The 12,804-nt window shown below is 43.2% G+C and overlaps 1 protein-coding gene across 1 annotated transcript in view; it reads right to left on the reverse strand.

Annotated features, from left to right (window-relative positions):
• Window positions 1-12,804, reverse strand: part of Ipo8 (importin 8) — a 50,116-nt gene that overhangs the window by 12,079 nt on the left and 25,233 nt on the right. Inside the window, exons 13-19 of the mRNA XM_051173368.1 lie at window positions 11,580-11,669; window positions 10,480-10,645; window positions 9,421-9,581; window positions 7,680-7,805; window positions 2,418-2,484; window positions 1,621-1,746; window positions 905-1,002 (exon numbers count right to left, since the gene is read on the reverse strand). Of these exons, the coding sequence (XP_051029325.1) occupies window positions 905-1,002; window positions 1,621-1,746; window positions 2,418-2,484; window positions 7,680-7,805; window positions 9,421-9,581; window positions 10,480-10,645; window positions 11,580-11,669 (834 nt within the window). The remainder of the gene's footprint in view (window positions 1-904; window positions 1,003-1,620; window positions 1,747-2,417; window positions 2,485-7,679; window positions 7,806-9,420; window positions 9,582-10,479; window positions 10,646-11,579; window positions 11,670-12,804) is intronic.

Genomic DNA, 12,804 nt, shown 5'->3' on the forward strand with positions numbered 1-12,804 from the left:
GACACAGGTATTCAAATTCCCGGACCTGGAGTTACAGATAGTATGAGCCACCGTGTGGGTGCTGAGAACTGAACCCAGGTCCTCTGCAAGAGCAATAAGTGTCCTTAGCCACTGAGCCACCTCTCCAGCATCCATTACATTTTTATTTTTGAAAGAAAAAAAAAAATGGAAAAAAAAAAAAGTAGATAGCTGGCCCTCCTTATACACAGGTTCTGTATCCATGGATTCAACCAACCATAAGCCAGATGCTTTCTTAAAACTCAGATCTACACTAAATGTGTGCAGATTCTTCTTCTGGTCGCTACCTTTGACCCACATGGTTTAACAACTATTTATATAGCACTGTATTGTGCAGGATATTATTATAAAAGTGGGCTGAGTGCTTCGTGAGATGTAGAGTGGCTATGGGCAAGACCATACTTGTTAGTTATGAGACTGAAGGATTCATGGGGGTCTGATAGCCACAGGGGTCCTGGAAGGGTCTCCATGGATACAGAGAGATGTCTGTATTTACTCAAAAATTTCAAAGTCTGGGGCTGGACAGATGACTCAGAGGTTGAGAGCACTGGCTGCTCTTCCAGAGGCCCTGAGTTCAATTCCCAGCAACCACATGGTGGCTCACAGCCATCTATGAGATCTGGTGCCCTCTTCTGGCCTGCAGGCAGACATGTATACATAATTAATAAAACTTTTTTAAAAAACTTCAAAGTACATTGACATTGAAGTGACATTTAAAAGTACAACACATAAAGTGAAACTTTAAAATTACAACAATCACAACTTTTAAACTCATTTTAAAACTCACTTTTAAAATGAAACTGATAAATCTATTCGGGTAAAGTAATATAAACTAAACACCCAAACATTCCGAAGAATCGCATGACATCTGGCAGAATGCACTTACCTTCCTGCACATAGTGAACAAGACTTCTAAGTGCTTTGGATTGGACAGCAACGTGTTGGTGTCTACTGTCACATAATTATGCAGGAGAGGCATCATGTCTGGGGAAAGATCCAGAATCCCACTGAGACTTGTGCAACAGGAGCAGAAGTGGGTGGTTCCCATTGGAACCACATTTCTCTAGCACTCAAACACTTGTCTCCCTTAGCAGCCACAGACTAGAAACAGGGGTGATATACCTGCTTTATTTACGACTGAAGGAAATGCAGACGAGGAAGGTTAAAATGCTCACTGTTTATCAAAGCATCACCTCTGACCTTTCCCAGTCTCTCACTCACTGCACTCAGCACTACTGGGCACACCGCCAAGGCTGTCATCGGTTGGCGTTAGTACACCCTTGCTCTCCTCCCCTCCCACTAGGATGAAAACTAGAGAAGGACTACCGCTGTTCCCTGCTGGACCGCTGGGCTGAGAACAGCGCTTAGGACACAGCTGTGCTCAAAAAGTATTTACTCAATTAACACGTGGATACACGTTCTGGTTGCAAACTGTGTGAGAAAGGAGACATACAAGCACTTCCTGTGCCTCTCTAAAGGCTGAAACACCGCTATGGTCGCTGCCCCCATTTCCTGGGCAGTAAAATGAAAACATCTGATTAGTACTGAATCAACAAGCGCTAAGGGAAGAGTATCTACAAAGAAGGGAAAACTGTAGCATGCCTGTGAAATACTCGAAGCAATCCTGCTGGAAAACTTCGTATAAAATGCCCAGGAGATGCCACATCTGTGGGGAGATGGCATGGCAGGTTAAACTGTAGGCCAGGGAAAGGATTTCCTCATAGAATTCTAGAAGGAAAAAACCTTTGGTTAGAATGTGAAGGAACAGAGAGATTAAAGGAACCACACAGAGGACTCACACACATCACTTTCATATGCCACAAGCTCCCCTGAACACCTTCCTTCCTCAGCGGCATCAGCCAGAGAGGCTGCCTTCAACTCTACTCAACAAGGCAAGGCAACAATCTGCTCATAGTACTGAAAAGAAACTTTAATAGGCCATGTGCAGTGGCACATGCCTTTAATTCCAGCACTCTGGAGGCAGAGGCGGGCTGAACTCTAAGCTCAAGGTCGGCCTGGTTTACATAGCAAGTTCCAGGCAAAGCCAAGGCAGCATAGTGAAATCTTGTGGAGAAAAAAAAGAAAAAAAAAATCAAATTTTAGCCAGGCATAGTGGTACACACCTTTAACCCCAGCACTCAGGAGCAGAATCAGAGGCAGGAGGATCTCGGTGAGTTCGAGTATAGCCTGGTCTATAGAGCTAGTTCCAGGACAGGCTCCAAAACAATAGAGAAACCCTGTCTCGAAAAACAAAACTAGAGAGAGAGAGAGAGAGAGAAAGGAAGAAAGAAAGCTCCCCTCTAAACTGTATACTTCACTAGGTCTACAGAGCTACAAAAATGTACGTTTAGGTTCATTAAATTGAAAAGAAATCTCAGTTAACCTTTATCTGAACTTACCAATGACATGCTTCTGTAAAACAAGATCGATGATTCTCAGACAGATGTTCTCCAACTGCTGGGTGATCTAAAGATAAATTTTAAAGAGTCTAAGCTTCACTGTGACCATCCTAAGGTTATCATATAAATTAATATTATCCCAATGAAATATCTACACATATTTTTGAGAGGAGAAGTTGCAATCTTCACGTGAAACTTAAATATGCAAAAATACAAGAAAATTCTGAAAGTAGACCAATGATAGGAAGGGAAGTTAAATCCATGGAAAATTAGAATTAGATACTTCTTACCTCATATTCTACACCAAATGAATTTCTAAGGAACAATGATTTCTATGTAAAAAAAACTATAACATAAAAATACCACAAAAAGTAAAAGAATCCTTGTGTAACCATAAGGAAGTTAAAAAAAAAAAAAAAGTTACAACCAAAATAAGAAACCACCTGACTGCAAAATTGTCAAGTACCTGTGCACAAGCGCAGGTCCAGATCAAGACAGATGCAAACGGACTGAAATATTGTCAAGTGGTATCACAAACAGTATCAAATTCCCCTTATACATAAAATCTAACAACCTGATAGAAAAACCAGCTAAATCTGTCTTTAAAAACAAAAAGCACCTCAAGCTCATGAAGAGATGGTCACTCTCACACAACACTGGATATGACACCGAGTCAGAAGTGAGGGGTAGCTCTGATCTCGGGATTACACACCCATATGTGATCTCAGCCAACATCATCTCCTCAAGGGGCTCACCCACAGCTACAGGACATGGATAAGGCCATTCAGTGCAACAATATCTGTGACTGTCACAACCAAAAATCCATTCAACAGGGATGTAAGTGTCTACTCACTATGGACTGGCTGTGTAAATGTAACACACAAACAAGAGAACTATTAAAACCACCAAAACTATATGCTTACTGACTGATACAGAAGAATCATAGGCTATATCAAGTAAGATATGTCAGTTAAAACAACTGTATAATTTTTTGCAGCTCAACTCTGCCTACAAGAGTCCATCAAGAGCAGGTTTGTCAACTACTGAATCACTGGACCCAAACTTGAGAATCATCCCAGCCATATATATACAATTCTGCCCTAAATGCACATGGCTTCGGGGTATTGGGGAGGGGCTAAAGTATATAGGCTAAAGTAGGGGGAGGGGTAATTGAAGAGGCCCTTCATTTGTGAGGAAGCCAACACCCATGCTGTGTGAAGACATTCCAGTGCAGCTCCTTGGGGCTCACCCACAACTGTAACAAGTCTTTCTCTGTCATGCCAGCTCCCAAATGTCACGAGAGACTTCTTATTAATTATGAAAGTTTGGCCTTTAGCTTGGGGTGGTTTCTAACTAGTTCTTATACCTTGAATTAACCCATTTATATTAATCTACATTCTGTCACATGGCTCATGGCTGTTACCTCTCCTCCTGCACATCCTGCTTTCCTGAATCTCCTGGCATCTCCACCTTCCTTCTTCCCAGAGTCCTCTCTGTCCCCAGAAGTCCCGCCTAACCGCTTCCTGCCTAGCTATTGGCCATTCAGCTCTTTATTAAACCAATCACAATGACACATCTTTACACAGTCTAAGTGCAACATACAATGTAAACTCAATAAACTTTATGATTTTCCAGGGTAACTGTGGTAGATTCAAACTCTGGTTTCTCACTGGGACCTTGGATTGAGGGAGGTGGATATTATTCCTTCCCTGGGGGAGCAGTGTGAACTTTAGCAAAAGACATTATCATCTCCATGAAAGACATATATAAGCACTCACTTTTTACTAGTGTGGGAGAAAATAATCTAAGAAAGATAATAATAATAATAATAATAATAATAATAATAATAATAATAATAATACACCTGATGGAAACTACCACTCTGAGAAAAGAACTTGGTAACTGGAGAACTGAACAAGCAGTGAGTTTAACTAAATATCTTTTCATGACTTCAATTATCCAATAATCAACACATACATATACCCACCCCCAGACAGAGTCTCATTGTATAGCCTGGCTGACCTAGAACTCACTATCTACATCATAGATCTACTATAGTAGACCAGACTGGCCTCAAATTCACAGACACACCTTCCTGCCATTCCTCCAGAGACTAACTGATGTATCAGATTTTTTCCCCCCAAGACAGGGTCTCGCTATGCATCTCTGGCTGTTCCTGGAACTCACTCCGTAAACCAGGCTGGCCTTGAACTCACAGAGATCTGCCTGCCTCTGCCTCCCGAGTGCTGGGATTAAAGTTGTACAACAGTATTACTGGCTTTTATATCAGGTATTTTTTAAATGAGTAAAATTTAAAGTCAGTGGTGAGATACACTTTCATGTAAAAGTATAATTCAACCTTAGAACATATGTGAATATTCAATTTTACTTTTATTTTGGGTATTTTTTATTTAACTGAAATAGTAATTTGTAGGTACAATTTGATAACTTGGTAAATGTTAAACTACTATTTTGAAGTCCAAATGACCCAAAAGGTAGACTCTACTGACACCCTTAAAACATCAGATAAAAATGATCCTGCTTGAGAACCTATTTCAAGTTCCCAATTTTGCCCTTTCTAAGTAACTATAGGTATGTTTTTCTCTGAAAGAAGTATGGCTTCCAGAGTTCACTTTTACTAAGTAGAAGTTCAAAGTTAATGAATGGGGCAGGAGAGATGTCTCAGCTGTTAAAGCTGATGTGTGTTGAGAATGGCCCAGTGACAAATCTAGAACACACAGATGTCAGGCAGTGCACAACGACCTGTAGTAACTCCAGCTCCTGGGGACACGATGCATCTTCCAAGGACATCCATACATGTGTGCATACACCCACATGTAGATACACGCACACATATGTAACAAAATATACATATATTTATGTAACAATTAATAAAGAAAGAGGCCATAAATTTGAAAAAGAGTAAAAAGGGGGGGGGTATAAGAAAGGGCCTGGAGGAAAGGAAAGAAAGAAATGATATGATTATATTAAATCTAAAAAAAGAATAAAAAAATATTTTAATCTTCAAGAAAGTTAAGTAAGAACAGGTGACCAGGAGGCCAGATGGCAGCCAGGTTTGCCTCTAATTATGCTGAAGGTTTTACATTTTCATCTCTAGGCAGGAAGCCAGATGTAGTTTGCTTAGTGTGTCTCAACTTTAACTCATTCCTCCTTTGATAATTATAGTTAATTCTGAATGCCCAGTATTATGAAGTTCAAAAAAATTAATATCAAGATAAAAAAGATTAAGCAAAAGGCAAAATGCTATTGTTTTCAAAACAACCCTGCAATTTGCTCTCCTCACCATATCCATACTTGGGAAAACTGAATTTAGTGATTTCTTAGGTCTCATGAAATTGAAAATGCGAGGTGAAAGAAGTACAGTTAGCTTAAGTATAACTATTCTAAGTCACTTTGGTCTAACTCACTGTTACCAAGAAGACTAGTTTCAACATGGAAACACAAAAATAAAATATTGAGTGCAGGAAGGTACAGCAGAGTAACGCTGCACTTTTCAGTAATATCCCTTGAGTGCCTTACAAACACGGGATGAACCTGTGGTCACATGGCTAATGGCACACTGTAAAGACCGGGCACCTGCTTCCCAAACCCTCACTTACTGATCAGAGCTGTCACTGCCAAACAGAGCAGCCTGTGCTCAGCTCACAGATGCAACAAGCACACGGCTAATCTTCTCTAAGGAAAGGCCATGCTCCACTTGGAAAGGAGAACCCAGATGGACTGGGTTGGAAAGGCTGATGCATGACAAGAATGGCCCAGTGACAAATCTAGACCTATAACTAGTTATAAGTTATAACTAGTCATATCTGGTTATTGTGACCAGGTACAATAACCCTAAACATTTCTGCCTCTGCAAAGGAGACTGCTACCTATTAACATTATTTACCCAGCTGAGGAGTGACCACTGAACAGAAAGTCCAAGCTCTTAACCCTTGCCTGGCATGCACGGAGGCCTGGATTCCATCCCCCAGCACTGCAGAAAGTGTTTAATGATATATACCTGTTTTGTCCCAACATAATGGGAAAAGATAGGGACAGGAGGGTCAAGAGTTCAAGGCCATCCTTGGCTACAGAGAAAGTTTGGGGTCAGCCTGCGTGACATGACATCCTGTCTCAAAAAGTTAATTCTTTTATTTATGTACATTGGTGGCTTGCCTGCATGTATATCTGTACAAGGGTTCTGGGTACCCTGGAACTGGAGTTACAGACAGTTGTGAGCTGCCATGTGTATGTGCTGGGAATTAAACCCTGATCTTCTGGAAGGACAGCCAGTACTCAACCACTGAGCCATCTCTGCAGCCTCAAAAAGTTAGTTCCATAGCTCAGTGTTCCTCTGGGATTTGGATGTCAAGTTCTTGCTTACTCCTTTCCATTCTTACTGTACCTCTGTACCTTCTGCATCACAACGCTGCTCCTTTACTAAAACCTGTCACTGTAATAGAAAGCTCTATCCTTCTCCACTAAGATTAGATTATGGAATTCACAGAAATTCATCAAATCCAGTAGATATGATGACCTGGACCCAGATTAATACAAAGGCATTATGCCGTTTACTTTCAATAAATGTGTAACTTCCTCCTCAATCATCTGAACAAATGACTTTAAAGTTTGAGAGAAATTCAATTTATCTGTCTGTGTGTTTGGAGAAAGGATTTCACTACCTAGCCCAGGCTGGCCACGGAATTGAAATCTTCCTGCATAAATGCTGAAGTGAGGACAATTTTTAAAACTTACCAATATAATTAAACATAAATCTTTAATAGCAAAACTTTAGGCTGGTGAGATGGCTCAGGAGTGCTTGCTGCTTTTTCAGAAGGCCTGGGTTCATAACCCAGTGCCCATGTCAGGTGGCCCACAACTGCCTATATAAAACTCCAACTCCAAGAAATCCAATGCCCTCTCCTGGCCTCTAAGGACACCCACACACGTGTGTACATACATTCAATATACACACAACAAATACATAAATTTTAAAAATAAATTAAAGGGAAAAAAATCATTTGCCACAAAAGCCTGGCCACTTGAGTTCAGTCCCCAAAACCCACAATGGAAGAAGAAAACAGACTCCTAAGAGCTATGCTCTGACTCCCACACACACGTGATAGCGAGCACACATACCACACACACACACACTCACTCACACACAGCACACACCCAAACTACAAAGACAAGAATTTATTAACTCTGATCATGTAAATTTCGGTTACTATAACCATTATAGTAAAACACAAGGACTCCCACCTCCTGATGATCTTCCACAACTGTTAAGATAGTGTCGATCGTATGTAAAATTCCCATGGCCATGACAGTTTTGTCTTCGACTTCTTCATACTCTTCACTTTGGAGAACTTTACCAAATATCTCAGCCTGTAAAAATTACATTAAAAAACTCACTGGCTGGTCCCACTGCACCATGGCCGAGGGGCCGTGCTGCACACCCAAGTGCTAGTGTTTCTCAGAAACTAAGTTCTGCACTTGTTGACTGAAGACTGTGTCACATTTAGAGGAACGCCCCTCTGCGCCCGTTAATAGTCACTGACATGCAACACATACTAGCTATTATAACCACCGACTAGTATTTATTTAACTTCTAGTTATCTTTAGATGAAATCAAAATCTAGAGACACTGGAAAAGATGTGGCAGAAACGTTTAGAAGATGAAATCAAAGATCACTCAGAGATTAAACAAAAACAGACACAGACAGAGAGAAGAAAAGAAATGGGAGTAGGACTCAGTTCCAGTCTCATGTTCCACATTAAGATGTGTGAAAGAGGGGAGAAAACAACAGAAACATCTGTATCAAAGAGGCAACAACAACAACAACAAAAACATTCTCCTGGACTGGCAAGATGCTTCTTTGGGAAAAGGCACTTGCCGCACAAGGTTGGTGACGGGAGTTCAATCCCCAGAGCACACATAAAGATGGAAGGAGAAAACCAATTCTATAGAGTTTTCCTCTAACTTCCACATTCTGCATCACACACACACACAGTGTACATATACAATAAAAATAACTACAAGTTTCCAAATAAGGGAAATGAAATTCCAGTTCCAAATGCAAAAGTAAGAGTTCTGATGGCTCACATCAAGTGCTGGGCTCGAATCAAGAGCGTCGTTATGGCATTTCAGGAAGTTACAGGTGAAAGGGACTGCCTTGAATGGGGTTGATTTAAGGCTCATCAACCCAACCTTGGAAATATCTTAATGACTAAGGTAAACACCGTCATATTAAGATTTTGTTTATAAATAAATAAAACTCAACTCCAAATTCTTAAGTTTAATTTATTTGGGGGAGGCATTATTTAGATTCCTTGGGGCTTTTTTTTAATGTGTGTATGTGTTTTGCCTGCATATATGTCTATACACCACACACATGGGTGATGCCATGCAAGCCAGAAGGTATCAGATCCCCTGGAACTGGAGTTACAGTTTCGAGCTGCCATGTGGGTGCTAGGAATTGAACCCAGGTCCTATGGAATAGCAGCCAGTGCTCTGAACCCCTGAGCCATCTCTCCAGTCCCTATTAAAGGTTCTTTACCAAACTAGTACACGCTTAGGCCATTCTTACTGTTGCTGTGTGGCTATTTCCTCGTGAAGAGAGTGGAAGGGAAGGGGAAGGCTTATCAGACTCAGGAAGCAAACAAAACTTACAAGGTTCACAAAGGGAATTCAGAACGTTCTTAAGACTCACACAGCTCCTCTCCAAATTGTAAAGGCAGCAAGTGCTGGAAGAGCATGAGTTGCCTGAAAGTTATGCAGGGACACTTCAGGGATGCAGTTTTAATAGTCGGCCATGTTAGAACAGGCTTTTCAGTGATGCAGCTGCCCTGTGTCAGCCACTCTGTGAGCAACCCCAATAAACTCACTGGCTCACCAAGTGAGACCTGAGTAGAATCATTTCTTTAGTCTTTCATGGGTGCCCTACTTGGAGTGAACAGAGGCTTGTTTGCACCTCCCCAGAGGAAGTCATCCAACACTTACCAAGTGCTGGGTTGTGTCGACAGCGATGGAGGCCACCTCCTGACTGTACTCACATATCATCTTCTGGATGACGTTGGTGACATCGTCGTTCTCCGTCTCCCTGACGATGTGCAGCAGCTCCTGCATGATGGCCCTCACGTGCGGTCTCATGTGCTCCTTGGCTAATGCAGTCAGATAAAAGAGATAGGAGGAGCTGGTCACTCACACACTCTGACGTAGATAAGGCTCTAGGTGCCGCTGTGCTGTGACAGCAAGTCATAAACCCTCCTGGGGTCACACAGCGTCAGGATGTGGTGCTCTGCCTAAGGAAGAGGTACCCTACCCCAAAGGCCGACAGCTCTGCACCCTCACCCTGAGAAATCCCAATTACACAAATGTGTCATTAGTCTGACTGTGGGTCCCCACGACCAGTGTGAGGACTCCTGCCCACAGGTTCTACGGGCAGCTCTGACAGGGCTGCCGCTGTCCTGCCCATCTCTACCCACCCCACCCATCAGCACATCTTTACGCCTCATCCAGACTTCCCACCAAAATAGGACACGAGCTCATGTTCTCGTAAAGCTGGATTTACTTGCAAAGGTTATTTGGATCTTAAACAAACAAGCAAAACACCTGTGTCACTGCCCACTGGAAACATTACTTGCCGCTTTCTGAACTGGTAGGATCACAGAGACCCTGGAGTTTAATCTCGTGCTGTCCAATCTTACTTCTTGAACTGACACAGGAGGAAATGAGGGCTGACAGAGTTAGAGCCTTGTCAGCTTTGTAAGCTGCAGATGGAGGAGGCCGGATGCCTTCCCAGCTTCGTGTGGCCAGTCAGAGAGCACCAAAGCTGGTCCAGGTGTCTTAAGGCCCAACTCACCCCAGTACCCAGCAATTATTAACTAACAGAACTCCTAAAACAGGCAGAATACGTACCTATAAAATTCAGAAGCAGGGAAGGGATCTAAACCCTGGACCCACAGGATCAGAATCTTCTTTACGGAAGGGAGTGAATGAGATGATTTAAGGCCATTCATTAAAAGAAAAAAAAAAAAAAAAAGTAAAACATGGCATCACCTTGAGTCTGGTTAGAGATCAGTGACTGCAGCGCAAGGGCAGCTTCCACCTTGACTGGCATCTCCTCGTCTTCAATCAGGCTCTTCTTTGCTAATTCAACTGCATTTCTGAGGTTGAGCTCATTGTGAAACTTCAGGGAGCTAAATGCATGCAGCACCCAGCAGGACTGCAACGAGAGAAGGGACAGTGACTGTGTGGCAGTGACTGTGTGGCAGTGTCTGTGTGGCCGTGTCTGTGTGGCAGTGACTGTGTGGCCGTGACTGTGTGGCCGTGACTGTGTGGCAGTGACTGTGTGGCCATGACTGTGTGGCAGTGTCTGTGTGGCCGTGACTGTGTGACAGTGACTGTGTGGCCGTGTCTGTGTGGCAGTGACTGTGTGGCAGTGACTGTGTGGCCGTGACTGTGTGGCAGTGACTGTGTGACAGTGACTGTGTGGCTGTGACTGTGTGGCAGTGACTGTGTAGCAGTGACCGTGTGGCAGTGACCGTGTGGCAGTGACTGTGTGACAGTGACTGTGTGGCCGTGACTGTGTGGCAGTGACTGTGTGGCCGTGACTGTGTGGCCGTGACTGTGTGGCAGTGACTGTGTGGCCGTGACTGTGTGGCCGTGACTGTGTGGCCATGACTGTGTGGCAGTGACTGTGTGGCAGTGTCTGTGTGGCCGTGACTGTGTGGCAGTGACTGTGTGACAGTGACTGTGTGGCTGTGACTGTGTGGCAGTGACTGTGTAGCAGTGACCGTGTGGCAGTGACCGTGTGGCAGTGACTGTGTGGCCATGACTGTGTGGCAGTGTCTGTGTGGCCGTGACTGTGCGGCAGTGACTGTGCGGCAGTGACTGTGTGGCAGTGACCGTGTGGCAGTGACTGTGTGGCCGTGACTGTGTGGCCGTGAATGTGTGGCAGTGACTGTGTGGCAGCGCTCTGTGGCAGCGGCAGGGGACAGCCACTGGGAGAAGAGTGCTCTGTGTGTGTCAAAGGGCACACATGTCACAGCACCTGTGACAATGTCACACATGAAAAGTCTTTCACACATCACATTCACTTCAGAAACTACCCTACAGGCGAGATCTTAAAATTCTTAACAGATGTAAAGAAAACTTACCCTAGCTCGAAGATATCCCAGGTTAGACAACAGTAACGGAAATACATGATTCTGTAGGAACAGCTCGATTTGGTCCTTGAATAAACTCTTCTGTTAAGAAAGAACAGAAAGTCTATTTCAGCGGCCACTCCCCGAAAAGTGTGCTTACGATGACTTGCATTTCACAACCAGTTCTGTAGAATTGTTTCTTTGATCCACACATTGCATCGCTAAAACGAGTCAGGAACAGTGTCTAAGGACAATTCTATATTAACTCGCTCTTGTAGAAAGAAGAAATTACACTAAAATCATTTCAGATCTTTCTAACAGAGCTGTAGTTTCACTGGCAAAAGTAAATTTTCTTTTTAGCTAAGAAAGTAGGTGATAGAGTCGGTGAGATAGCTCAGCAATTAAACATGCTGCCACCAAGCTAATCACCTGGATTTCACCCCCTGGACACACATGAAAGACAGGAAAGAAACAACTCCCAACCCTACAGGCTGCTCTCTGACCTCTGTCCCTGTGTGGTGGGACATACACACAAAGGGACATGTAGAAAATTTAGCAACAAATTCTTTCCTTCTTTTGGGGGGAAGGAGAGGTCACAAGGGTGGGGGGACTGAGAAGTGAGTGTGATCAGAGCACATGATGTCAAATTCCCAAACAACCAATAAAAACATTACACTGGAAAAAAATTAAGATATTTTTAAAACCCAAACATACAACAAGAAGTATATTTTTAAAAAATGTATGTAAGTTGCAAAGGAAAGGATATTTACAGTAAAGCCAGTCAATTAGAATTAGTCACCCAGAATTTTCACACTCTGTTTGACTTGAGCCGATTAGCGGCTTCAAGTCTTGATCATCTGAGCTGGGAAAATGGCTCATTTGGTGACCTGTCTGCCACACAAGCACGTGGCCCCGAACTGGGATTCCCACACGGGCCAGGAGTAATGGTGTAGCAGCGCATATTTGTGATCCAAGCGTGGGGGTGGTGGGGAGTACAGCAACAGGCAAATCCCCAAAGCTCAATGGCCAGCCAGTCTAATAATGGGTAAGTTCCAAACTAATGAGAGACCTGCCTAAAAACAAATACATAGCACCTGGAGAGAAGGCTCAGCAGTTAAGAGCACTGGCTACTCTTCCAGAGGACCCAGGTTCAACCTCATAACCTCCAGGGAATCTGACACCTCCTTCTAGCTTCTTCAGGCACCAGGCATGCACATGGTACACAGACAACACATGC

This window comes from Phodopus roborovskii, unplaced genomic scaffold (assembly GCF_943737965.1).
Source record: "Phodopus roborovskii unplaced genomic scaffold, PHOROB, whole genome shotgun sequence".
In the NCBI taxonomy this organism is placed as follows: Eukaryota; Metazoa; Chordata; class Mammalia; order Rodentia; family Cricetidae; genus Phodopus; species Phodopus roborovskii.